The 27,866-nt window shown below is 42.1% G+C and overlaps 1 protein-coding gene across 4 annotated transcripts in view; it reads left to right on the forward strand.

Moving 5' to 3' along the window:
• Positions 1 to 27,866, forward strand: part of nalcn (sodium leak channel, non-selective) — a 296,924-nt gene that overhangs the window by 261,497 nt on the left and 7,561 nt on the right. For 3 of the 4 annotated variants that reach the window (XM_087987922.1, XM_043691273.2, XM_043691275.2), the window contains 10 exons: positions 1,887 to 2,006; positions 10,646 to 10,714; positions 11,363 to 11,511; positions 15,443 to 15,536; positions 17,196 to 17,328; positions 18,149 to 18,264; positions 21,382 to 21,539; positions 23,592 to 23,742; positions 24,986 to 25,135; positions 27,587 to 27,704. In XM_087987922.1, coding sequence (XP_087844048.1) covers positions 1,887 to 2,006; positions 10,646 to 10,714; positions 11,363 to 11,511; positions 15,443 to 15,536; positions 17,196 to 17,328; positions 18,149 to 18,264; positions 21,382 to 21,539; positions 23,592 to 23,742; positions 24,986 to 25,135; positions 27,587 to 27,704 — 1,258 coding nt within the window. The remainder of the gene's footprint in view (positions 1 to 1,886; positions 2,007 to 10,645; positions 10,715 to 11,362; positions 11,512 to 15,442; positions 15,537 to 17,195; positions 17,329 to 18,148; positions 18,265 to 21,381; positions 21,540 to 23,591; positions 23,743 to 24,985; positions 25,136 to 27,586; positions 27,705 to 27,866) is intronic. The other variant, XM_043691274.2, reaches the window with a different exon arrangement.

A 27,866-nucleotide genomic window follows, 5' to 3' on the forward strand; every position in this document is an offset into this window, starting at 1 on the left:
AAAATTTAGAAGGCTATGTAAGGTTTTTCAATCTTTAATGAGTGGTTAGAAAATGTACAACTGAATTTCCAAGTTTTGCTGCTAGAGGTGGTGTCCTAATTGCAGAGAAAATGCAAAGGCAGGGAATTATTCTTACCAGATTGCAGTATCCAGTTAATGATTGAAGCTCAGGCAGTTAGCAGTATTGTTCAGGATTTTACATTCAGCAATAAAGCAATAGTATTTATGGGTGCCTTTGAAGAAAGACGCCAACAAAGATCTAAATGATCTGTGGTATGGATCTCCTCTTCCATGGTGTCTAAACAATGATATGAACAAACTAGGTAGTCACCCACATGGAGGCATTCACACAGACAGAAAACCAGGATGTTAAAAACTCTGAATAGCTTTCACTTTTCATTTTACTACTTAAAATTCTAAATAAGTAGTTATGTATAGATTAAAATAGAAGCTAAAGACTTTTACAAATTTTTAAATGTGACTTATCATTGTGAAAATAGTTCACATTCATAAGTCTAAAAAAGAGATTGGAGCCAATTGAAGTGTTTAGAAGTAGTTATGAAGTTAGTACGCTGCTTAAAAACCCATTTACATCACATTCAATAAGGTGTAACTTTATCAAGGGTTTTTATAGAGAGACTAACAATGTAATGAGGAGAGACTTTTGTCAATTGATTTCTCACTAATTGTCATATGGAGTTACCTTGACAATGGACCCTCTGGAAAAGTGTGAAAACACTGTCAATAATGTCCATGTTTCCCCACCACTCTGCACATGTACAGCCTCCTGCTGTCAATTTCAGAGGAGTAATGACAGTGGGTGCTGATGGTTTTGTTGTCAGCACCACAGGCAAAGCCCTGGCATGAAAAATTCCAAAAGTGGGAATTCATAAAATGATTTATATGGATGAAAACACAGGCAAAAAAAAGTGATGAGCAATTACATTTCACAATAAGTTGCAGCATGTATGCCCCAGAGAGTGTATCAAGATAATAATCCATTAGAAGAGCTGAGATTATGTCATAAGACAAAAGATAAAGGCTAGAACATCTTATCACAACCACAAGAGACTGAAATTTTGCACCACTTTCTATTAGAAATTTCTTGAATGTTGACAGGTGGACAATGATAGATGGCTGACTTTCATCATACGATTTGAAAAGGCAAGCAATTGGGGATTTATTGCACTGACTGATGTAAAGGAATAAAATAACATCTTCCTGTACTCTATCAATTGCATCTGGACCTACAAACAATCTTAATATTCAAGCCATGTCCTTCAGTATTGATTTTCCTGAATTAAATTTGGCAACCTGGTGAACTCATTTACTTTAGTTTCTTATCCCTTGCACTTCAGAGATCAGTTCAAATGTCCCAGGCACGACCAGAGTTCTCACTAAAGTGGTGGTTCAAGGCTGCCTTTCAAACAAATCAAGTCTATTTAAATAATCTACATTAATGATTATTTCTATCACTTGCACAATGATGGCACATACTTGTCAAGTAAGAAAATCCAATTAGATGCATCAGTGCTCTTTTTTAAAATGGGATAATTGGTGCTTTCATTCCAATCTCTCAGAGAATCCAAAAGGTTTATGCTATTAAATCTTACAGGGAATTTAGGAAGACATCTTCACCCAGAAAGCAAGGATCACAAGAAATGATTGAGGGGAATAGATAGAACAGTAGCCAAGAGGAGAAAAGAATAGTGGGATAAGGTGAGGGTGAAGGCTTATGTGGAGCATTGACACCAGCATCAACTAGCTGTGCTGAATGGTCTCTTTCTGAGCTGTACACCTTAAGCAAACTTTATGAAGAGGTTTCTGAGCTGAACAATTGCCCCGAATGTGTGTTTGAACAGGATGATCGTTTTTGTTTGTTTCAGGTAACTATGAAGATCACAGCCATGTCACCATCAGGTTTCTGGCAAAGTAGACGGAATCGTTATGACCTGTTAGTGACATCACTTGGTGTAATATGGGTTGTGTTACACTTTGCTTTACTTGTAAGTAATTCATCAATTCAATCATTCCACGAGATGGTGTCAGTTTCAACGGCCAGTGTTTCTTACTGAATGATATCAGAGCTAGGTGGATACTGAAAATAACCTGTCCTTTACAGATTCTGACATCCACTCAAAGAGTCACGGGAATTTGCACTGCCAATGTTTTTAAACATAACTACAATCTAAGCAGTAATGGTACCACTGTGTCGTCAAGTTCCTTGCTAAACAGAATTGTCCAGTAGAAAAACAGACGATTTGGCCCAACAGGTGCATGCCGTGGTTAATGATCCACATGATCTTCTTCCCAATCCATCAATATAACCTTCTCTTCCATTTTCCCTCATTTGTTGGTCTTGTTTAATTGTAAATGTACCCTCTGATTCAGTACCCTCACTCCCTGTAATTGAGTTCCAAGCTCTCACCACTCTGGGTAAAGATAATTCTCCTGGATTTCATATTAGATATATTACAGATTGTCTCATTTACGGCCCTGTAATTCTGATCCCCCACAGGTGGAAGTATCTCCATCAAATCCCACCATAATTAGGTCATTCCTCTTTTCTAGAGCCAATTTGCATTTAGGAATTAGCTCACATGTCACCCTTGTAAGTCTAATTTTTTTTTGACACCTTCTCAAGTCCCTATATGGAGACTAGAGTGCGAGCAGTATTCAACCTCTGCCTTGCTTCACATAGGATCGAGATTAGACCAATGTCTTTTGATGAGACGTGAAACCAACGTCCCATCATCCCCCTCAGATGGACATAAAAGATCCTATTGCCACTACTTTGAAGACTAGCAGGGTGGTTAAACCTGATGTCCCATCTAATATTTATCATCCAATCAGTATTGTAACAACAGACTGCATGATCATTATCACATTGCAATTTGTGGATCTTGCTAATTATGAATTGGCTGCCACATTTTCTACATTATAACAGTGACTACACTCCACAAGTATGTTATTGGCTGTAAAGATCTTTGAGATATCCAGTGTTCATAAAAAGTGTTAAATAAATGCAAAGCTTTTCTTTTAAAAAAAAAGGCATCTTGACTTTTCAATTCTTTCCCTGGAAATAAAAGATAAGTGGGAGCAGGTATAGCTCATTCAGCTCATCAATCCTGCTCGACCATTTGATAAAATTTCAGCTGAGCCAATTGTACACTGACCTGCTTATCACCATATTTCTTGATTTCCTTGTCTATCAAAAATCTGTCAAACCCAGTCTTGAATATATTCAATGACTTAGCCTCCGCAGTTCAATAGAAAAGAATTCCAAAGACTAACAGTCTGAGAGAAACAATTCCATCTTAAGTGGGAAGCTCCTTGCAGCTAAACAGTGCCTCATAATTCTAGATTCCCCAATAAGAGGAAACATCTTCTCAGCATCCATCCTGTTAAGGACTCAGAGCCTTAGCTTTCTCATTAAAATTACCTCTTATTCTGAACTTCACTGAACATAAGGCAGCTTGAATCTCTTTCTTCAACTTTTCAAAATGGCACCAGATCATGGTGACAGCGGAAACGCTGTTCAATGTATTTTACAGTTTCTCACTGTAAAATACACATGACAATTAAAAAAATTCATTCACCTAGTGAGTATTGTCTGAATTATTTCTGCGACAAATATATCTCTCCTTCAGTAAGGAGACCAAATCGGTAGACAATATTCTTGGTGCAGACTGTACAGTTGTAGCAAGACAGACAGAATGGAAGTGACAATGTGAAAATGAAGATCAACATTCTTCATTATTCACTGTACAGAGAAAACTATTATCTGAATGAGATGGGTGGGCACTATTTCTTTCTTATAATTGACTATTCAGTTAATTGATTGAATGCCTTGCCTCTGGAGTCAGAGTTTTCTGAAGTTTCTTTTTACTTTGCACTGCCTGCTTTGCTCCCCCTCTGTCTCAGAGTTTGTTTCTGAGCAGACACACATTTGTGTGTAAGGGATCTGCAGCATTACCGAAGCCCCCTCATCCCCCCACCTCCCAAACAGTTCAATGGGATTGACACAGTGAGCACTTACTAAGTCTGCTCCCTGTGCAGGAGACTCAGCAACAGCACACCGTGCGCAAGCCACTGTTCCCCCCCTCCCACATTTTTCCCCCCCCCCCACATTTTTCCCCCCCCCCCCACCTCATCCAACCCCATCCCCCCACTCTCCCAACCTCATCCAACCCCATCCCCCCACTCTCCCAACCTCATCCAACCCCCTCAAGGGCAGCAGATTGGACACCAACAATTAGACTTCTGCTGCTTTGCGAGTTGGGTGAGTCTCAAAACAGAGCACACACACACACAACCTTTTACTGCAACTTTTTGACAAGTTCCACCTTTGCCCTGTACAAGAGCACTTTAGGGAACATCTCTGGGACATCCGCACCAATCAACCACACCACCTTGTGGCCCAACATTTCAACTCCCCTCCCATTCTGCCGAGGACATTGAGGTCCTGGGCCTCCTTCACCGCCACTCCCTCACCACCTGACGCCTGGAGGAAGAACGCCTCATCTTCCACCTCAGAACACTTCAACCCCAGGGCACCAATGTGGACTTCAACAGTTTCCTCATTTCCCCTTCCCCACCTCACCGCAGTTCCAAACTTCCAGCTCAGCACTGTCCCCATGACTTGTCCTACCTGCCTATCATCTTTTCCACCTATCCACTCCACCCTCCCCAACCTATCACCTTCATCCCCTCCCCCACTCACCTATTGTACAGTATGCTACTTTCTCCCCATCCCCACCCTCACTTATCTCTCCACCGTAAGGGTCTCCACCTATATTCCTGATTAAGGGCTTTTGCCCGAAATGTTGCTTTTACTGCTCCTTGGATGCTGCCTGAACTGCTGTGCTTTTCCAGCACCACTCTAATCTAGACCATGTACAATACAATGTTGGCGAGATTATCTGGGAAAGTGGGGTTCAGGGTGCACCCCTGTGTAGTACTCCAGGGAAAGTGTAGCGAGAGCAAAAGCCAATCATTTGGAGACAGTGCCTGGGTTCCTATCAATGTCCAGGACTGTTCTTGGCAGCATTTCAGTAAGCCAGGTTCACCTTTAATCATTGTAAACAAATGACAATCAGTGTTGAAACACTTTGATGTAGTGTTGCTATCAGGACCTTGAAATTCAAATAATCCAAAATTCAGATAGTTGATAATCAAGGTTCCTCTGTATATGCACGTGAGCCTTTTGTGATTCATGTACAAGGAATGAACACAGGGCTTTGTTTTGTCTACAGCTTTAAAAGCTTGTAGTTATTCACACCGACTTGCTTATTGACAGGTATGCCCTACTTCTTGTAGAAACATGGATTGTAAGAGTAGGCCACTTGAACCCTCAAGCTGGCTTTGTTATTCAGTCTGATCATTGAGCTCAATACCTTAATCCTCCCAATCCCCCCATATCCTTTCATCCCTTTTGTTATAAGAGCTATATCTGCCTCGTTGGAAATATACAATGTTTGGCCATGACCACTCTGTGGTAGAGAATTCCACAGGCTCCCAACTCTTTCAGTGAAGAAATTTTTCTTCAGTCCTAAAAGGTTTACTCCTTATTCTTAAACTGTGACCACTGTTCTGGACTCCCCCCACCATTGGGGACATACTTCCTACATCTAACCTGTGTCATTTGAGACCCTCACCTCCCCCTTCTAAACTCCACTACGTACAATTCTAACTGACTCAATCTCTGCTCACACATCAGTCCTGCCATCCCAGGAATCAATTTCAGAAACCTTTCCTGCACTCCCTCAACAACAAGAACATTTTCCCTCCGACAAGGAGACCAAAACCACATACGATATTCGAGGTGTGACCTCACCAATACCCTGTCCAACTGCAGCAAGACATCCTTGTTCCTGTAGTTGAAACCTCTCAATGGAGGCCAAGATGCTTACTTTCAAGACACTCAGGTCTTGAACATTCCCACTTTCAATTTACAGCCAAATAATAACCTGCCTTGCTACTTTTGGATACCAAAGTGGATAACCTCACATTTATCCACATTATTCTGCATCTGCATTGCACTTGCCCACTCAGCCTGTTCAAATCACACTGCAACATCTCTGCATCCACCTCACCCTTCCATCCAAGCTTTGTGTTTCCTGAAAGCTGAGGTATAACATTTAGTTTCCTCATCTAAATCAATAAACATATTGTGAATAGCTGGCATCTAGTACCAATCCCCACTAGACACTGCCTGACATTTAGAAACAGATCCCTCTATTCTTCCTCTGAACATTCCCCACCACAGTTAACAGGGCTTTCAACCATGTCTGACCCATCTCTTGCGATTTGGCCCTTACTTCCATCCAACAACATCAATGACATCCACCTGGTCGTCAATTAACATCCCATGAGCATCCCTATCCAAAGGATCATGAGCCACCACTTCCAGCAGGATGCCACTACCTAACACTTATTCCCCTCCTCTCCCTTGTCAGACTTCCACAGGGATTGTACTCTCTGGGAGACCTTGGTCCATCCTTGTCCACTCAGAACAGCTCCACACACCCCCATGGTACTTTCCCATGCAATTGCAGAGGGTGTAACACTTGCCCATTTATCCCCCAGTCAAAATTGAATCCTCTTATGATTATTGCATTTAGACACTGATCCTGCCATTGCAGCAGCACCAACCATGGTGCCACAAATTTGGCTGTTGCTGCTTTCCCCTCAGAGGAATGACCTCAATTTATTCGTGCACGACCTGCCAAGTCCTCTTATTCTAGAGAAGAATGATTGCAGATGCTAGAAACCAGATTCTGAACTAGAGGTGCAGGAAAAGCACAGGTCAGGCAGCAGTAAAGTCAACGTTTCGGGCAAAAAGCCCTTCCACCAGGAATACAGGCAGAGAGCCTGAAGGGTGGAGATAAATGAGAGGAGGGTGGGGAGGGGAAGAAATTAGCATAGAGTACAATAGGTGAGTGGGGGAGGGGATGAGGTGGAAGTTTGGAACTAGGGTGAGGTGGGGAAGGGGAAAATGAGGAAATTGTTGAAGTCCACATTGGTGCCCTGGGGTTGAAGTGTTTCAAGGCGGTCGGTGGTGAATTCTTAACCTGCTGTTTATTCCAGTGTGTGGAACCCAGTGCATAATTATTTATTTCCTTCTCCCTGTGAAATAAAACAATAGGCCAACCACTGATGCTCATTTTTCCAATGAGAAATTTCACAGGATCTCAGTTAATTGTCACTCACTATTTAGGAAATGATTGCTTCATGCAGAGAATGTGCATAAAGACAATGCTAAGTATACAGAGTGTGTCAATATACCTCAGATGTAGAACCAGAATTCAAATCAGAAACACAAGTCAGCTTGCTCCTCCTTCCATCATAGCTCCAAATTCTACATGTGTGCCACCTTCCTCAAATGTGGTTGTTTCTCCAGATGAAAGAAAGATCCTCAGATTAGCAAACCCCCTAAACCTTTCTGCCATTCAGTTATATGATGGACTGGTCTGTATCCTAACTACTTCCCTGTGTTCCATATCCATTAATTCCCTTACTAACAAAATTCTGTTCATCTCAGTTTAGAAACAAACATTCAGTTCACTCCTAACCTTATCTAGGGGAAAGAGTTGCAAATTTTCACAAACCTTTGAGGAAGTGCTTTCTTACAACCACACCAAATGGCTGAACTCTAATGTTGGGTTTCTGCCTTTTGTCCCTTCAAGAGACAAAGAGAGTTTCTCTATCTTGCCAATCAAATTTTTTAGCCATTTTAAACACATGACCCCTTAATTTTCTGTAGTCTAGAATTCTAGCCTAGTCTACATAATGTGTCATCCGTTAATTCTTTGCTATTATTCAGATATTACATCAAACTGAAAGAAGCCCAAATACTTCACCTATGAAAATGAGAATTGATGGTCAGTAAAAACAAAGTTAAGAGTGTAAACTGACAAAAGGTTTTCACCAAGGTAGATGAAATAACTGCAGAGGCCAGTATCCCATCACCAAGTCACCCTTCTCACATGTACAGTATAATAGAGTCACAGATCCTTCAGCCCAAACTGGCTATGCTGACCAGATATCCCATCCCAATACCTGGCCCATAGCCCTCCAAACCCTTCTATTCATATACCCATCCAAATGCCTTTTAAATATTGCAACTGTAATAGCCTCCACCACTTCCTCTGGTAGCTCCATACACCACCCTCTACATGAAAAAGTTGCCCCTTTGGTCTCTGACCAGCCAGTTCTAGACAGGAGACTGACATCCTGTTTAGATTTTTAAATCTTGAACATGGGTAATTTATCAAGGCCAATCCACCTAACATGCATATCCTTGGACTATGGGAGGAAACCCATGCAGATACAGGGAGAATATGCAGACTCCACACAGTCACCCAAGGCTGAAATCAAACCCAGGTCCCTGGCACTGAGGCAGCAGTGCTAACCACAGCCATTGTGGCAGCCCCATTCCTGTTTATAATATTTTATTAAGCAAATTACAAAAGTTTACAAACAGTTAACATTTACAGCTGTATACAACAGCAATTTTACAAGGGCTAAGAGCAGCAAAGCTAGGCCCCAAACCCTACAGTTCAACCATTTTACAGGGAGATGAGGACAAACCTCAAAACCCAGTTTCACACAAAGGACAGTGACATTTGTACATAAGGACAATCCAGTTACATAAAGAGTGCATACAATACAGACCCAGCAAGCTCCTGTCCCTCCCACCTGCCAACTACTCTAAGGCAGCCCACCCTTATGTACCTTCCACAGTCCACCCCATGCCCCTTCCAGTTCTTGGAATGCCCTAACACCTTTCGACCACCTCTAGGACAGTCCACCCCAGTACCTGCTCAGGGTAACAGCACTGAGGACAGCTACCCACCTTCTGGCTCTCAGTCTGCCCCTACATACCATGAGCTCTCCCCCACCCTGATGCACCATCCAGGCACACCTTCCAGCCACTTCTAGGACAGCCCATCCCCTTCCCTGGGACAACAGCATGCAGGGTAGCCCACAAGCCTTCTAGATCTCAGCCAGTCCCTACACACCTTCTGGCTCTCAGCTGCTGAGACCTTTCGACCACCTCTAGGACAGCCCATCCCAATTACCCCTTCAGGACAACAGCACTCAGAACAGCCTACCCACCATCTGGCTCTCAGGGCAACTGGCATCAGGGTGGCCTACCCACCCTCTGGCTCTAAGGGTGACAGCTTTCAGGACAACCCATGAGCCTCCCAGCCCACAGTAAGACCTGAGACACCCAGGGACACATGACAGTGCAAGTGATCAACCCAAACACCACAAAACAGTTAATTACATTTAAGTCCTTTCTGGTCCACAGTCCAAATATGTAGAATCTTCAAAATATAGAGTCCACTCCCAGGAATGGAGTTCACTCTAGTTTACAAGGTGCATTGTCCAAAATGGAGTCCACTCCAAACTGCAGAGTTCACCACTAAAAAAACAGGGTCCACAACCAAGGGCAGAGTCCACTCCCAAAGGCAGCAAATACACACTCCACAGGTGGTCAGTCTCCATGGAATCCTGGCCCAGCCTTGGAAAACCAGGCCCACTCACAGAAACATGGTACATTGTACAGGTGCAGTTAACTCACAGGGGTTTAATCCACTCCTGAAGGCAAGGTCTTCACCCAAACTCCAGGATATAGCAAGTGCTCACCTCCAAGCACACACAGGTGTTCAATCTTCAGAGGCCCAGAGCCAGGCCTCCCCACAGTAACAGCTCCTCTGGTGAAATGGATGTTTTCCACAAGAGCTCAGTCCAAACACCAAAAACAGTGAAGATACATTAAAAAAAAACTAGAGTCCAAGGGCTAAGTCCTGTCACAAAATTAACATTGTCCTTTTCTGAAAAAAAAAGTAGCACACTGGCTGTAACCAGCCAGTGAAACAACAATCCCCCAGTGAGAACCAAGTTTCACCTGAAACACATTGTTAAACTCCTGATGCACAATCAATCCTCATTAAAGGAATGCCAGTTAACAAACTGGCTAAATAATTCAGCTACTTCAGGAATCAAGCTTTCCCCTCCAAAAAAAAAGAGAAGTTGTAACCCAGTCAATCCCTTAAACTGAGGCGATGCTGAATCTCCTGTTTATACCTTTTTTTTTCTTGGCCAGTGACAAACACTGCCCTTCACATCAAAGGGCAGTGCTGTGTGAATCCCTATTTATTTTCTCCTGTTTATATCAGTCAGCCAGGGCTTTCCTGATTGGCCCAGGTTATCAACCCCAATCAAGGATTTCATAGTCAATGAGATCCACCTGGCCTTTGTATCAATCACTACAGTAGATGCAGTAATATTTTTTCCACTTTTGGGATAAGCATAATTAACAGTCATAAATATAAGACAGTTGCCAATAAAGACCAAATACAAAAGAATTAAAGAGATATTTCTTTATTCAAAAGTGTGGTGAGAATGTGAAACTTGTGACAGGGAGTGGTTGTGGTGAATAGTGTAGACACATTTAAGATGAATGCAGAAAACATGAAGGAAAAATATGTCACCTGGTCCTGAGATGGAGTGGAGGAGGCTCATGTGGAATATAAATACTGCAATAGACCAGTTAGGCTGAAGGGCCTGTTTCTGTGCTGATATGACTCCATTAGTTTGGATAAGTTTGTTTCAGCTGTTTGTTGTTAATTTACAGAATGAATATACATACGTGATGGGAGCCTGTGTAATTGTGTTCAGGTTCTTTTCCATTTGTGGAAAGCATGTGAGTAGTCAAGCTAAATTAGAAACTGCACATTTTGCGGAGCATTTCGCGATTATGATGAAGTAAATGTGCAACTGCATGCCTCCATTTACCTGTGCTCTAACTCATGCTATGTATTGTGTTCCTGTTGTCATGTGCAGAGTGTATATTTGTGTAACATGCTTTACATCCATTCATTGCATTCATTGTGTTTTTATTTGCTTTGATGTGGTTCTCGTTCCTCTCGACCACCTACAACAAGATGTCACAGTGCGACTTGATGTGTCCATCGTTCTCGATGACCAGATGGTGCAGAGATATGATCACTTCAAGGAGTTGAGCCATTCCTATCTCAGGTCCATTTCTTAGCGAAGTTTAGGTCATTACAGATTGGTAAAAGTAATGAAGTAAAATACAGTATTGGATTTAGCTATTCAGTGAGGCCAATACCGAATAATGTATTCGTTGAGATGAATAATAAGGTGTTTACATAGCTAAGATTGTTGGTCATAGAACAACTACAAAATGTGTGAAGGTCAAGTTCTGAAACCTGTTTTTTAACAATTAGAGCTGTTCACAAATCTATTAGTTTGGTTTCCCTGTAATTTATATTTAGTCAGTTTTGAATGCATCCAGGTGAATTTGAAACCCTTTGTTTTCTGGTTTCAGGTGACATTGAAGATGTTGTTACTGACAGTGGTTGTCAGTATGTATAAGAGCTTTTTTATTATAGTGGGAATGTTCCTGCTGCTTATCTGTTACGCTTTTGCCGGAGTTGTTTTGTTTGGAACTGTGAAATACGGGGAGAACATCAACAGGTTTGTAATTGTATTCCCTCATTGGGACCCCAAACAGTTTGATGAATGTCACTTCAGTGTGTGAAGTTGCTAATTGCTTGGGAACGTGCATGTTACATATGAAGACATTGAAGATCGTGCTCTGGGACAGATTACAAAGTAGTGTGGGGATTCCATCTTGGTGCAAACTAGCAGACAACGACCACATCAAATGAGAAGGTGCCTTGGAACCTCCATCAGCCTCAACTCATCCAAAACACCACTGACTCTGTCCTAACATGCACTAAGGTCTGATTGATCATGAAGATGGTTCTCTGCCTCACCAATGATGATGGAAGAGACCCAAATCTGGAAGTCTTGTCCCAAATCCAGTCTCCACCATTTTTTGCAAGGGGAGGAATAGGGGTGGATCACACATTGCATACCCATGGTTCATGGAGGCAGCCAACTTTATCAGATCTGGTTTATTGGTGCATTGTCTAAAATGTGCACCTGATAGGAGTTATTCTGAGATGTAGGGAACCCATTTAGATATAAGGCACCCTTTGTATATGGTCTTAGGAAAACTGTTGGAAAGATCAACTGGCCTTTGGGAGAGGTAAATGGCCTTTAAGGATTGCTAAACATAGACAAGAATGTGCATAAAATATGGACAAACTAGTTGGGACTATCAGGTTCTTTGGAGCTAGCAAGAGAGTTGTGAAGAGTTTTCAAGTTATTTGAAAAGAAAACTGCGGCACTAAAAAAAGTGCTCACTAATTCCACCCCCTTTGTTGACACATGCCTGAAACTATTGATACATCAAAATGCTGTTCAACCAGTTTCACAATATATCATTATTGCAGTGGGATGCCTGTCACTTCACTGTTGATTGACATTGCAAACGCTTACAAACAAACATTTATTTTCATATTCCCATTTGACAATCCCTTTGAAATGTGACTATGACTACAAATATTTGTGTTCATAAGCATCTAAAGGAGGTTAAATTTTTGAAGTTTTTTTATTAATGAGAGCTATTTCAAAGAGTCTATTCATCAAAATAGACATTTAAGAACTTAATGTCAGGATAGGTCCTGAGGTCTGCACATAGTGAACGTTAGATGGATTGAAACAAAGAGTTTAAGTACAAGGCAGTGGTCAGAAGGTATGAGTTGGCACTAAGTTAGCATTTGAGGATATGAAGAGCCATGAGAGTTTGTAGAGAATGGCATGAAGGGTATGAGAAGTCAAAGGAATGGTAAAAGGTATGCCTTGGCATGGATGGAATGGGGAAGTGTGTAAGGATGTGAAAAAACTCCCTCCTAAAACCTCTACATTTCTCCCCTTCTCTCCTTCTTTAAGACATTCCCTCAGCTGGAAGGTTCATTTTCAGATGTTTCATCACCATACTAAGTAACATCATCAGTGAGCCTCCGGTGAAGCCCTGGTGTTAGTGACCCACTTTCGATTTATGTGTTTAGGTTTTCTTGGAGAAAGTGAGGACTGCAGATGCTGGAGCTCAGAGTTGAGAGTGGAGAGCTGGAAAAGCACAACAGGTCAGGCAGCATCCAAGGAGCAGGAGAAACGACATTTCGGGCATAAGCCCTTCATCAGGAATGATGAAGGGCTTATGCCCGAAACGTTGATTCTCCTGCTCCTTGGATGCTGCCTGACCTGTTGTGCTTTTCCAGCTTTACACTCTTTAGGTTTCCTTGGGTTGTCATTTCCTATGTTAATGTCATTTCCCGTTCCTTTTCTCAGAGGGTGGTAAATGGAGTCTAAGTCAATGTGTTTGTTGATAGAGTTCTCTGTTTGGCTTGTCCTAGGCTGGATGTGTTGTCCCAGTCGAAGTGGTGTCCTTCCTCATCTGTATAAAAGGATACTAGCAAGAGTGCGTCATCTCTTTTTGTGACTAGTTGATGTTCATGTATCCTGGTGGCTAGTTTTCCGCCTGTTTGTCCAATGTAGTGTTCGTTACAGTTGTTGCCAGGTATTTTGTAAATGATATTAGTTTTGCTTGTTGTCTGAATAGGGTCTTTCAAGTTCATTAGCTGCTGTTTTAGTGTGTTTTTGGGTTTGTGGGCTACCATGGTGCCAAGAGGTCTGAGTAGTCTGGCAGTCATTTCCAAGATATCTTTGATGTAGGGGAGAGTGGCTAGGGCTTCTGGACGTGTTTTGTCTGCTTGTTTGGGTTGGTTGCTGAGAAATCCACAGACTGTGTTCATTGGGTACCCATTCTTTTTGAATACTGACTTTCCTCTGCTATTCATAGTTCCTCTGTGCTGCATTGTGTGGTGGCTTGTTGAAAAGACTAGTTAGATTTCTTGGCATCATGGTAGCCAACAACCCACAAACACACTAAAACAGCAGCTAATTAAGTTAAAAGACCCTATACAGACAACAAGCAAAACTAATGTCATTTACAAAATACCTTGCTAGAACTGTAACAAACACTGCATGGACAAACAGGCAGAAAACTAGCCATCAGGATACATGAACATCAATTAGCCACAAAAAGGCATGACCCACTCTTACTAGCATCCTTACATACAGACGAGAACGGACACCACTTCAACTGGGACAACACATCCATGCTAGGACAAGCTAAACAGCGACACACACAAGAATTACTAGAAGCTAGGCATTCCAACTGGAATTCTATCAACAAACCCATTGACTTGGAACCCATTTACTACCATATGAAAAAAGAACAGGAAATGACATCACCACAGGAAATGATATCACCAACCCAAGGAACCTAAACACATAAATAGAAAGCGGATAACTCAGACCAATGCTTCACTGATGATGTTACCCAGTATAGTAACGAAACATCTGAAAACAAACTTTACAGCTCAGCGAGCAAACTTACAACCAGAACCTCAACCTGAGCTACAAATCTTCTCAAAACTTGCTGATACTCCTTCAAGCCTATCTTTTTAACCAAACTTTTGGCCACTTCCCCTACTATTTCCTTATATGTGGCTGGGTGTTTGATAATACTTCTGTGAAGCACCTTGGCATATTTTATCAATGTAAAGGTGTTAAATGCTCATTGTTGACAGACTCTCATGCTGCTTTGGGATAGAAAACGAAGGCAACGAGTTCCCCCAGCTCTCCTGTGAGGGGAATGTGTGTCTCTTCTGTAGCTTGACCAGAATCTCGGAGCCAGCTGATGGCTGCCTCAGTCAAGTCAGCCATAAATATTTATGCAATGATTTCCTCTGACTCACAAAAAATGTGGTGAGAGCAGGTGACCAAGACTGCTGGTGCCCATGCAGTAGAACAAATATTTGCACTTCTGGATTCCTTTCCATGACTTCAGGACATCCCAGAGCACTTTACAGGCAATAGATACTTTTCTCATTGTAGCCGCTATCGTGATGAAGGGACCTTAACACCCAATCGTCACTCAACAAACTGATCGAGTCATAGAGATGTACTTGTCCATTCTGACCAGATATTCTACATTAATCTCATCCCATTTGCCAGCATTTGGCCCATATCCCTCTAAATCCTTCCTATTCATATACCCATCCAGCTGCCTTTCAAATGCTGTAATTGTATCAGTCTCCACCACTTCCTCTGGCAGCTCATTCTATACATGCATCCCCCTTAGGTCCCTTTTGAATCTTTCTCCTCAAACCTTAAACCTATGCCAGCGATGTGTTCATGGCCAGATCATGTATTTTTGAGGTGTTAATTGAGTGACTAAATATATTCCAGGGCACTGAGGAGAGCTCATTGGCTGAATGGCCTCCCTTTGCATACTTTGTTATGTTTAAGGACTACCTCATTGAAAAGAAAATCATTGTTCTGCATATGTAATAAAGAGGAATGGCAATTAAGGTTGGGTAGTGGCTGTTTTCATCACTTTACCAGTTTAGTTTTGCTAAGGCAGCCTGGCAGTTTATTCATTGGATCACTGTTTTGATTACCATAAGAATTCATCCTTTTGTTTCACCTGCAGACATGCAAATTTCTCCTCTGCTGGGAAAGCCATCACAGTTTTATTCCGCATTGTTACAGGGGAAGACTGGAATAAGATTATGCATGACTGCATGGTAAGTACAGGCCCATTCTGCCATTGGATAAACAGCACTATCGTTATCCACAACCAGTGTTGAGGAACCTGTCCTGGTAGCTCTGGCCTTTGAGACTTTATAGGGCAGTGTACCAGAACAGTATCAGTGCCCAAAATGGATCAATTCTGAGGACAGTTGCATGGTTGAGGCTTGTACTCCGAGATTAAGAGGTGACTGAATTAAGATATTTAAAATGATTCAAGGAGTTGATAGTTTCTCTCTAGCCATGCTGTTGCCTTTGGAGGAGTGAGGTTCCCAGGAAAGTAAGAAGGAATCTGGAAAAAGGCACAAAACCTTAATATTAGAGCCAGGCCATTCAGACGCAATGTTAGGAAGCACTGCTTTTCGATTTTGACATCTCAGGGAATCTTTGGGATATGGAGAACAAATGGGCAGGTGGATTTAGAATGTTGAATACGTCAGCTGATGATCGGCCATGATTGTCTTGACTGGTGGAGCAATCTCAAGAAGCTGGGTGTACCTAACTCTTACTTTGTAAAGGGCTGTGGAAATCTGGAACTCTGTCTTCCCAAGAAAGCTGGGGAGTCAAGTGAATACTTCAAAACTGACATTGTTTTTTTTTTCAGAAACAAAGACAGAATTGCTGGAAAAGCTCAGCAGGTCTGGCAGTATCTGTGCAGAGAAATCAGAGTTAACATTTTGGGTCCCGTGACCCTTCCTCAATTTCTGTTTTTCTGTTTTTGCTTCTGAACTAAAGCATCCGCTGTTCTTGTGGTTTTTTATTTGACACTGATTTTTGTTGGGTGAAGATGTTACAGATAACAGGTTGAAGACTCATAAAAGGAGGTGAGATGTGGGACAGCTGTCATCCATTTGATGGCTGAACAGGTTTGAGGGGATAAATTACCTCAGCCTGATTTGATGGTTTCCCATTGGGTAAACTGCCTCTGGCTTAAGTGCTCCAATCTGTGGCTTTACCCCTCCTGGACATCCATCAAGGTTCCATCAAGGATAAAGAGCTAACCTCACTAACTGAGAAACAAAATGTGACACTTGTCCCCCAGCTGTTGCTAGGTATGATTGAACATACTCTTCACATGGCTTTCACCTCCAATTTGTTTTTATAACTAAAAAACAAAACTGTTGTAAGAAAATGGGGAAAAACTGCACACTTTTTCTAATGTCGCCTGTGGTTTTCTCCCCCAGTTTTGCTCAATACACCGTATGAAATAAATTTGCAATTCCTGAAAGCTCTAGGGCATCCTGGAGATTTGGCAACTCTCAATAGAGCTCGGTTCCCATCAGATTATCAGTTTTTTCAGGAATTCATTCCCAAGGCATGGGTATCGCTGCCCAGGTTGCCATTTATTACCCGTCTCTAATGGCCTTTGAATTAATTGGCTTGCTGGGCCATTTCAGAGTACAGTTAAGAGTCAACCAGGTTATCATGGGACTGGTGTTACATACAGGGCAGGCCCCAAAAGGATGTCAGCTTTTCTCCCCTAAAAGACATTGTGAAACATGCATCTTTTAAATAATTATGGTCACCATTTGCGCTTGCTTTTTATTCTGGATTGTTTCAGTTAATTAACTGAATGCATGCCCATTTTCCAGTGGCTGCATTGGGATTTGAACTCATGTCTCTATATCATTAGTGTCTCTGTATCTGTTTTGCAGGTTCAGCCACCTTTCTGTACTCCTGATGATGAGAATTACTGGGAGACAGATTGTGGAAACTACGCTGGAGCTCTGATGTATTTCTGTTCCTTTTATGTCATCATTGCCTATATCATGTTAAATCTACTTGTTGGTAAGTAGACCAGCTTTCATCATTCAAACCAGAATGAAAATGTTTGGTAGAAATTTAGAAGTGGAACAAATCAGTGATCTGAATTTGTCAAACACTTCTCTCCCTCAGTCTCCTCCAGGATTTTTTTTCTTATACTATTTTTTTGCTGGAAGCAGCAGTTGATAACAACATAACACAATACCTGGGACCTCAGCAAACATTAGGATCACAGCCTTTATTTCCCTGATACCATGATGCCATGAAATGTTCTTGGCGCTGGAAAGCCAAATAATTGTGGACGGGCTGTTAATGGAAAAGATGATTTAATATTTCTGGTGTCGTCCCTTTGTTAAATTTAAAAAGGAATTTAAGATACATCGCGATGGGATCATTGCCTCTTATTTAACTTTTTATTAATGTGGGTACCCCTGTCAAGGCCTGAGCCATGCCATTATTGCCCATCCCAAACTGTCCTTGAGAAAGTGATGTTGAACCACCTTCTTGAATTGCTTCAGTTCATGTGATACAGAACTACACGGTAGTAAAGGAGACAGTTATAGGATTTTGACCCAGCAACAGTGGAGGAATGTGATGATATAGTTGCGAGTTAGGGTGGTGCCTGGCTTGGAGGGTAACTTTTCTGGTGTTTGCTGCCTCAGCCTCCCGATGGTAGAGGGTACAAGTTTGGAAGATGCTGTGAAAGGAGCCTTCTGCAGCAGTGCAGCATGATAAGTCAGTTCCTTTATGGGATACGTTCGTTGTCTTCCAAAGTTAGCCCTGACAAAAGATCTTTTCCTGTAATATATCGGACAATGAATCTTTTATCATTTCTTTCCACCAGCTATCATTGTAGAAAATTTTTCATTGTTTTACTCAACTGAAGAGGATCAACTGCTGAGCTACAATGATCTTCGACATTTCCAAATAATTTGGAATATGGTAGATGACAAAAGAGAGGTGCGTAACCTCTGATGAAATTAATTATCCTGAGCATTGTCTAGTTTTGAATGTGAGAATTATTTGATATCCTCCTCTTGCTTCTCAACCAACTCAAGAGGTTTTTATCTGATTCAAAGCTCCAGATGGGCATGAGGAACGATTGGTATGGCCTGGCCAGCATCTATTTCTGATGAGTTTTCATGTTATTGCAGAGTCCAGACACAGCTGTCAACATTGACTATCAAGTGTTTAGGGACCATTCACTTGAACAGCACATTTACAAAAGATGAATAGTAATGCCATAGCTGAACATGGGAGCGTGGGTGCAGAGCTGAAAATGTGTTGCTGGAAAAGCGCAGCAGGTCAGGCAGCATCCAAGGAACAGGAGAATCGACGTTTCAGGCATAAGCCCTTCTTCAGGAAGGTGCTGAGGAAGGAGATGTGGCTGTGGTAGCGAGTCTGTTTGAGAACGTGGCTGAAGAGCTTCTGTGCAGAGGAGATGACCTGGGGTGTGCAGTGAGAGAGGGACTCACTGAAATCCTTGTAGAGGGAGGAAGAGAACTTCTTCAAGGAAGGCATCCTTGTAAGAGGATTCCCAGTAGGTTCAAATCTTCGACGAGAAAGTGAGGACTGCAGATGCTGGAGATCAGAGCTGAAAATGTGTTGCTGGAAAAGCGCAGCAGGTCAGGCAGCATCCAAGGAACAAGAGAATCGACGTTTCAGGCATAGCGTGGGTGCAGAGTCCAGCACTTTTCCCTGCACACATGCTAAGTTATTCTCCTCCCCTGTGTTTGATTCCCACTGTGACCCCTCAAAACCCACCTTGCTCACTGACCTTGCCTCTGCCCAACTCTCAAACAATTCAGTTCTTGAATGCCTCCTCCCACCCCGTTGATCAATCTCAAATTTAAAATGAACCTTCTGTTTGCAGAAAAGAGCTCCAAACTTGCACCATTCTTTGTGCGTCATGGTGTTTCCTAAATTCACTGCCAAAATGTCTGGCTTGATGGACCCTGTCTCTCAGTCTAACCAGCAGAAATAGTTTCTCTGTATTCTAACTTATCCATTAATATCTTGAAAATGTTAATGCAATCACCCTGCTACATTCTAAATGTCAGTGAATACCACCCTACTTTGTAATCTCTTGTCATAATTTAAACTGGAGAGGAACTGTCTGTGTTTCTGCTGTGGTTGGAGCCCGATTAAAGTGCACTGAATTTAATACCTGAATTCTATTGAGGCAGACTCCATGTTTCCTTGGATTTCCAATTGTGCTATAATTTGGAATGCCGATTAAAATTCACAGGATTAAGTATTTTACACGGACTTTGCACTGACCTGCCTGCCTCCCCAAACCGCAGGCAAGAGTCAAATGGGTGGAGTGGGTGGGGGAGGAACCAATCACAAGGCAACTTAATTGAGTGATGATGATACAAACTATGACGGTTGAAGTTTAGAAGATGTCATACTGGAGAACTCAAATTAAGTCATTGCCATTAATTCATGCCACTGTCTTTAAAAAAAAATGATTAGAATCTCAGCTAGTACCACTTCTTTATATTCTAATCTTAATAATATAGAGTAAGTTCCAGTACCTGTGGGGGATACATTCCAAGACCTATCATGGAAGCCCAAAACTGTGGATAGGAGTGAACCCATTCATTTCAATGGGAAATTTACCTTCCCAGCAGCCCCTTGGTCCCTGGTTCCAGAAGGTTCCCTGTAATATGTTCGGGCCGCGGTATACCACGGGTAGCTAAAACGGGAGTCGCCCTGTACATCAGCCATCATGTGTACTGGATAAACTGGTTGAAAGGCACTGGAGCTTCCAAAGCCACCACAATGAGACAAGTGATTTTAATTAATCACCTCATTCCTATACACGGTAACAAGGTGCTCCCCTGTCAGTAGGTTGAATTCTCACAACTGAGTCTGAAGATTGTGGGCTCAAGTATTGAGCATTTAGTGTTGCATTCAATTCTGGTCACCACATGATAGGAAGGTTGGAGAGGGTGCAGGAGAGGTTTACCAGGATGCTGCCTGGATTAGAGGGTATGAGCTACTGAAAAGGTCAGGTTGTTTTCTCTGGAGGCTAAGGGGAGACTTAATAGAAGTCTATAAAATTATGAGATGCGTAGATAGGGTCGACGGTCAGAAGCTTTTTTCCCAGAGTTGAAATGTCTAATAATAGGGGACATGCATTTAAGGTGAGAGGGGGAAAGTCCAAAGGAGATGTGAGGGGTGAGATTTTTACACAGAGAGTGGTAGGAGTCTGGAACGTGCTGCCATGGGTGGAGGCAGATACAATAGGAGTGTTTAAGAGGGGCATTTACATAAGCACATGAATATGCAAGGAATGGAGGGATATGGACCAAGGAAAGGCAGAAAGAATTAGTTCAATTTGACATCATGTTCAGCACATGTGGGTCGAAGGGCCCGTTCCTATGCTGTACTGTCCTGTGTTCCATGTCCAAAGTCTCGCTGCAGAAATGTGAGCCAAACACCAAGGCTATTAATCTTAGTGAGTACCAAAGGAGTATTGCACGTCAGAGATGCCGTCTTCAGATGAGATGGTATCACCTGTACCCTTGGGTGGATGTACAAGATTCTTTAATAACGGAGGAGCGGGGGGTGCTCACTGGTATCCTGGCTCATTTATGTCTCAATCAACAGTGGTATGAAAACTGATCATCTGGTCTTTTTCACACTGCTGTTTATGGGATCTTGCTGTGCACACATTGTTTTTCATGAGCACAGGCAACAACAGCAGCCAATCATATGAGTCCATGTCTTTCTTACAGTTTTTAATCTTAACACACGAACAACTTCAATTTCTGTTACAAGGAGCTTTTCAATGCTGGACAAGGAATAAAAGGAGGCCACTCTGCCCATTGTGCCTGTTCAACCACACAGTTGAGTCTAATTGAGTCTTAACTCTCTCCAACCTGCCTTGATTCCATGAGCACTAATGTCTTCAATGCAGCAAAAATCTACCAGTTTGTTACTCTGAAAGATGCTATACAAATGCTGTTGTTAGCTGAACAGACTGTGTATGTTTTTTTTCATTTCCTCCATTGGCGAACAGTTCTAAAAGAGGCCAAGGTAACTTTTATCAAATGTTTTGTTTGTCATCAGGGAGCAATCCCAACCTCCCGTGTGAAGTTCTTACTGCGTCTGTTACGTGGGAGACTGGAGGTTGACTTGGAGAAAGACAAGCTGCTTTTCAAGCACATGTGTTATGAGATGGAGAGGCTGCACAATGGAGGAGACGTCACGTTTCATGACGTGCTGAGGTATCAGAACAGTTTACCCCTCTTCCTAAGTTACAGCTTTATTACACAATGAGAATATGCAACTCGCTACCACTGGTAGTGATGGAGATGAATAATGTTGTAAAATCATTATTATTATTAAATCGTTTTCCAATGTTTTTCTTATCCCGCTGCTAATTGTAAATATTAGGGGAGAACAAAAACAGTAAACAGCAATAGACATTCATTTCATTTGACTCTCAACAATGTGGAGAGCTACCTTACCTGACGAGTACAGAACCAACGAAGAGACTGGAAAAGCTGGGGCTGATCTACTTGGCAAAGAAGATTAAGGGGAGATTTAATAGAGATGTTCAAAATTGGGAAGAGTATCAGGAGAGAAGATGAGGACTATGTGGTACCTCTGGCAAGAGGTCAATAGTCAGAAGACACAGATTTCTATTAGCGGTCATTGACAATAAAGGAGAGATGAGGAGGCCATTCTTAAACAGTGAGTTGTGATCTGGAATGCACTGCCTGAAAAGCTGATAGAAGTGGATTCAGTAGCAATTTGTGAAAGAGAATTGGATTTGCTGGTTAATTCAGTTAGGGAGCCAGTGCAGATATTGTGGACCAAGCTGCCACCTCCTGTGGTGAATGATCCTGGTATTTGCCATGAAGCCAAGAGACTTTAGATATCGGAGTTCATACTGTGAATGCGGGTCTTGTTGAATTTTGTTATGCCAAAAGTAGAGACCCTAAATCTTAACATATTTTAATTACATTGTTCTTTTATCTTCCTTTTATATGACCTAGAAACAGGAGGAGCCCATCCCACCTCTCCTTAAGTCCATCAAGCCTGCATGGTTTTGTAATCCATAATCCCCTTACCTAACAAGAACCTATCAACTTCAGGTTTGAAAATTTCAACTGAAACCCCAGCCTGAACCTTCACCTGTTTTTATTTTTTGTTGGGGGATGTTCAGTGGGGCAAGATTTCCAGAGTTCTGAGGAAGGGTCACTAGACCTAAAACATTAACTCTGGTTTCCCTCCACCGATGCTGCCAGACCTGCTGAGCTTTTCCAGCAATCTCTGTTTTTGTCTCCGATTTACAGCATCTGCAGTTCTTTCGCTTTTTCCAAACTTCCACATCCCTTTGTGTAAAGTGCTTCCTGACAATACCTCTGAACAGCCTGGCTCGAATTTTAAGTTTCAGTTCTCTTGTTCTAGACTCACCACCAACACAAATATTTTCTATCGACCCTATCAGATTGTTTTGATCAGTTTTAACACCCCATAACCATCATCACAGTTAAGTCACCTGCTAATCACCTATACTCATTGGAATGTCATCCTATTTTATGCAATTTATCTTCATAATTTAATCTTTGTTAACTGTTCCATGCAAAACATTGTTTCAACCAAAAATCGAAAGAATTGCAGATGCTGAAAATCAGAAACAGTAACTGCAGAGAGGCTGGTATCCCATCACCAAATCACCCTTTATTTACTTGGGTACAGTACACTGGCTGTAGCCAGCCAGCTCGGAGTCAGTCCCCTGAACTGAGGAGATTCTAAACTGGTTAAAGAATAGTTTAGAAGGGTCACTGGACCAGAAACATTAACTCTGATTTCTCTCTACAGATGCTGTTGAGTTTTTTCAGCAATTTCTGTTATTATTTCAACCAACTAAATTTCTATCAGGCATATTGCTATAACATTTAATTCAGTCATTTATGTACATGTATGATATTAAGCTAAGAAACTTGGGGTTGAATGGTGGCTCAGTGGTTAGCACTGCAGCCTCTCAGCGCCAGGGACCCGGGTTTGATTCCAGCCTCGGGCGACTGTCTGTGTGGAGTGTGCGCGTTCTCCCTATGTCTGCATGGGTTTCCTTCCACAATCCAAAGATGTGCAGGTCAGGTGGATTGGCCATGCTAAATTGTCCATAGTGTTACGTGCATTAGTCAGAGGCAGTTGGGTCTGCGCGGGTTGCTCTTTGGAGGGTCAGTGAGGATTTATTAGGCCGAAGGGCCTGTTTCCACACGGTAGGGATTCTAATCTAATCTAATCTAATCTAATTCTGTTGCTAGCATGCTGTCATACAGATCAGTGGACATCAGGAAAAGCCTTCAGCTTGAAGAACTGTTAGCAAGAGAGCAGCTTGAATACACGATAGAAGAAGAGGTAGCAAAACAAACAATACGAATGTGGCTGAAGAAATGTTTGAAACGCATTAGAGCAGTAAGTAATTTCTAAGAACATGCTCTACATTGTTAGTCAGCAGAAAAATGGATGTACAAGAGGCAATGACATTTGTTTTATGTTGAAACTCAGCTAGATCACACTTGGAGTATTGTTCACATATCTGGTCTCCGTCATTACAGAAAGAATAGAGAAGAACTGGTGACGGTGCAATAGTAAGTTCACAACAATAGTCTCAGAACCGACAAGTTATAACTATTAGGAAGGATTGAACAAGCCAAGTCTGTTCTCTTTTCTAGAGGAAGGACAAGGTTGAAGGGTGACTTGACAGAGGTCCTTCAAGATTGTGTTGGGATTTAATAAGGAAGATACAGGGAAGATAGAGGAGACCTCATCAAAGAGCCATAGATCTAAGAATGTTATGGAAAAATTCAGTTGGGAATAAAGAAAAGCGTCTTCCTTTAGAGAATAGGGAGAATGTGGGACCCATTACCACAGGGAATGATTGAGATTAATAGAATAAACAATTTTCAAAGAATCCTAGAGACCTCATGAAAGAGAATGGAATAGAAGGCAATTCTGAATTTTTGACCTTCCCCTTTAATGTTGTAACTGCAGTTTCTGAAAGATTTCCAACCAGCTAAACTGCTTAATCTGGGCAGAACCTAATCAAATCACTGAAAGGATTGCAGAAGTGTAGGCTTAAGTGTCCAACATTACACCCTAGTATTCATGTGATCTTTAAACAGGCCCTTGATCTGAACTAGGCCTTGTCTGCAGTGCTGGCTAAACACACGTACAAATCCAAAGGTGACTTTTGCCAATTCCACTAATTCATTCACCTACATGACTGCAGTGTTAATCACATGACCAGCAGAGACTTGCTGCTGCCAGTCCTGACACCCCACTGTAAAAGGGAGATGAAGAGGTGCTCACGTCCAGATCATCCTGCTCCTCTATGCAATGTCCCACATTAACTCTGCACCAGTCAGAAATCCATTCTGGGTAACTGCACTCCCTATTGCATGACTCGTGGGAGATTTCAACTTCACACCTGTAGTCAGGAGTTTGCACAAACATCTGGGCAAATAGGTTAACATGTCGGGCATGTTCTACAGACAGCTTGCCAATCGCCCCTTTGACAGAGACTCACCCCACCAAGGGGTAGTAAAAATCAAATATCGCATCCACAATCTAGTGTCCTAATGGACCAACTGGCTGTAAGAATGTCCGTGAGTCTGATATTTTACCTTCCTGAGTAAATGTTATCCTGTGTCTTCAGAAACAGCAACAATCCTGTAGCATCATCCACAGTCTGCGAGAGAGTCAACAGCAGGAGTTAAGCAGGTTCCTTATTCCCCCCAGCATCGAGACAACTCAAGCCAGCGAAGAAATGCTCGCCAGTAATCAAGATAATGAAGCTGCTCCTGAGGTGAGTCATTCCCTCTGGTCTGTCATCTTCGCTGTGCCCATTTCCTAATTGTCTTGCAGAGTGCACAACAGCTTTTACTTACGTTAAATGGTAGACAATCCACAATGCTTTGTGGGAGCAATGTGGCACACAAGGTTTTGAGACCATGATATTAGGACAGCTTGGCCAGACTGGTTATTTTTCCCTCTCGAAATATCTGAAAGAGGAGGTAGAAAATTTTAGAAAGGGTTTCCAAAGCTTAAGGCAACATTTAGCTGAAGCCACAGGCACAAATGGTGGAGTGATTACCAACCGGGGATGTGCAGGAGGCCTGATTGAGAGCAGGCCAGGGATCTCAGGGGGTTGACAGGCTTGGGGGTGTAGCAGGAATAGGGGGCAGTGACGCAATGGAGGGATCTGAAAACAAAGCAGAGTATTTTTCATGGTCTCAGCTCTGCAGCACTGTAAAAGACTCTGAATGTGGACTGACAGTAGGGATAGGCCTCCTCGACCACGTGAACACACCAAGGCCTCATAACTATACCACTGCCTATCAAGAAAACAGACAGGCCTTTTTGAATTTGTTAATCTAGTCAGTCACCTTTCACAGATCTGGAACCAACACAGCTGAAGGGGTCCTGTCATCACCTGAGAAAACGGGATGTCTCAGCATCCTAATGTCCATCAATGCCTCCCTACAGAAACTTTGTGCTCACTTATCCAGTGTGTTCTCGATTCATCTTCCACACCACCATGCAAAACAACCCCTTCCAAAGCTTAATCTGTGAGGCACATGGAATGATCCTCAGTGTATCAGTAAAGAACCAAGTTCCATGACCAAAAGCACTTCCTTAAATGTGCTTTCGGATGTAGGTGACAATGGCAAGTTAATTTTTATTTCCCAACCTTAGTTTGTTATGGTGCAGGAGGCCATTCAGCCCATCATGTCTGCACCAGTTCTATTACCTGGGGCCAGTCTCCTGTCATTTCCCCATATTGTTGCACACCATTTATATCCAAACAATTATCCAATGCCCTTTTAAATGCCTCAGTTGAACCTGCATCCACCACACTTCCAGGCGTGAATCCTAACTACTCACTGTGTGAAAATCTTTTTCACATTGCGCTTGCTTCATTTGGAGATCACTTTAAATCAGTGGCCTCTCATTCCTTTTGTCTTCAACGATCTACTCTGTCGAGCCCAGATAGGGAGAGCATCGAGTGTCCAATAGGGTAGCATTTTCTCTTCGGATTCAAATTATGCAATTGAGACTAAAATGTGGTTGTAACAATGCTGGTGAGGTGAGGCATCAGCTATCTTGCAAAGTTAATTTGCATAATAAACCTTATATTTTCATAAACAACTCAGATTATTTCATATTTCTCTCCTTTAAAAAGACATTGTTTGATCAGTAATGAGTACAAGTTAATTGATATAAAAGCAAAGCAATGGGGATTCTGAAAATATCAAATAGAAGCAGAAATTAGTGAGGTTTAAGAAGATTTGTAGCTCGGGTTGAGGTTTTGGACGTAGGTTTGTTCGCTGAGCTGGAAGGTTTATTTTCAGATGTTTCGTCACATGCCAGGTAACATCTTCAGTGAGCCTCTGGATGAAGACTTCGTTCGGAGGCTCACTGAAGATGTTACCTAGTATGGTGACAAAACTTCTGAGAACAAACCTTCCAGCTCAGCGAGCAAAACTACATGCAGAAGCAGAAATTAGTCAGCAGCTCAGGCAGCAACTGTGGAGAGAGAAACAAGAGTTAACATTTCAGGATGATGAACCTTCATTAGAAATGTAATCAAGTTGGAGATGTATCAGATTTGAAGCAAGTCCAGAGAGTTGGAAAGCTAGGAACTCTATGATAAGGTGGAAGTCAAGAGATTAAATGGCAAAAGGGACTATTATTGTCATTTTCAGTTTTTGTTTCTGTGTTCTGATTTGGTCTTGCACTATCAACCTCGTTTGAATTTAAATCTTGACCCAGTGTAAAACCTCATGTTCATTTTTACATTGTAAAAATACTGTGAGGAATATGGAATATACTGTGTAAAAATGAACATTAGGTTATACACTGGTCTGGTCTCAGCAAAAGTAGAGAAAGCTGTACCTCAAAGTGTGGGCCTGATCAGGTTAGAGCAGCGTGATCTGTTGTCCAAAGAAGTTTACTGAACAATTGAGTAGTTTTCTATGTGCCAGCCATAAATGGCCAGATTCGTTATGTTAAATGCTGCACAGTAGGATGTGAACTCCCAATGCCCTGGTTAATAGTTTAGTGCAGTAATAACTAGACTAAGTGTTCCCGGCTGTATAATTAAAGAGAAAATGTGATTTATGGTGGCGTGCACACAGCCATTAATGCAAAAGGAGCATCTGCCTGCTGATTATTCTTCCCACAGATTATGATAGAGTGATTGCTAACTCAACAATAATGAGCTTGTCAACCATCATCATTCTTGTCTCCTGTACAGTCCAGTAGTCAACAGCAGCTGCTCAGCCCAACACACTCAGACAGAGGTGGTTATCGATCCGACTCCGCCGATATCGGAAAGCCGCAAAGAAAATTTGGTCAGTGGCGTCTTCCATCAGGTATTTTGAGAATCGTGTCTTCTATGTTGTCATAATGACAGCTTGGAAGCAAGTCACAGAACTAAGCAAAGTGATCGTTTAACAGGGACACAGGATGTCCTCATACAAGGACAGCTGAGAATTAGTTGCTGCGGCAACAGTAGCAGGATACAACTCTGTCAT

The sequence above is a fragment of the Chiloscyllium plagiosum genome, unplaced genomic scaffold (assembly GCF_037043375.1).
Source record: "Chiloscyllium plagiosum isolate Xiang-an unplaced genomic scaffold, Cpla_swu_hap1 HiC_scaffold_6, whole genome shotgun sequence".
NCBI classification, from domain to species: Eukaryota; Metazoa; Chordata; class Chondrichthyes; order Orectolobiformes; family Hemiscylliidae; genus Chiloscyllium; species Chiloscyllium plagiosum.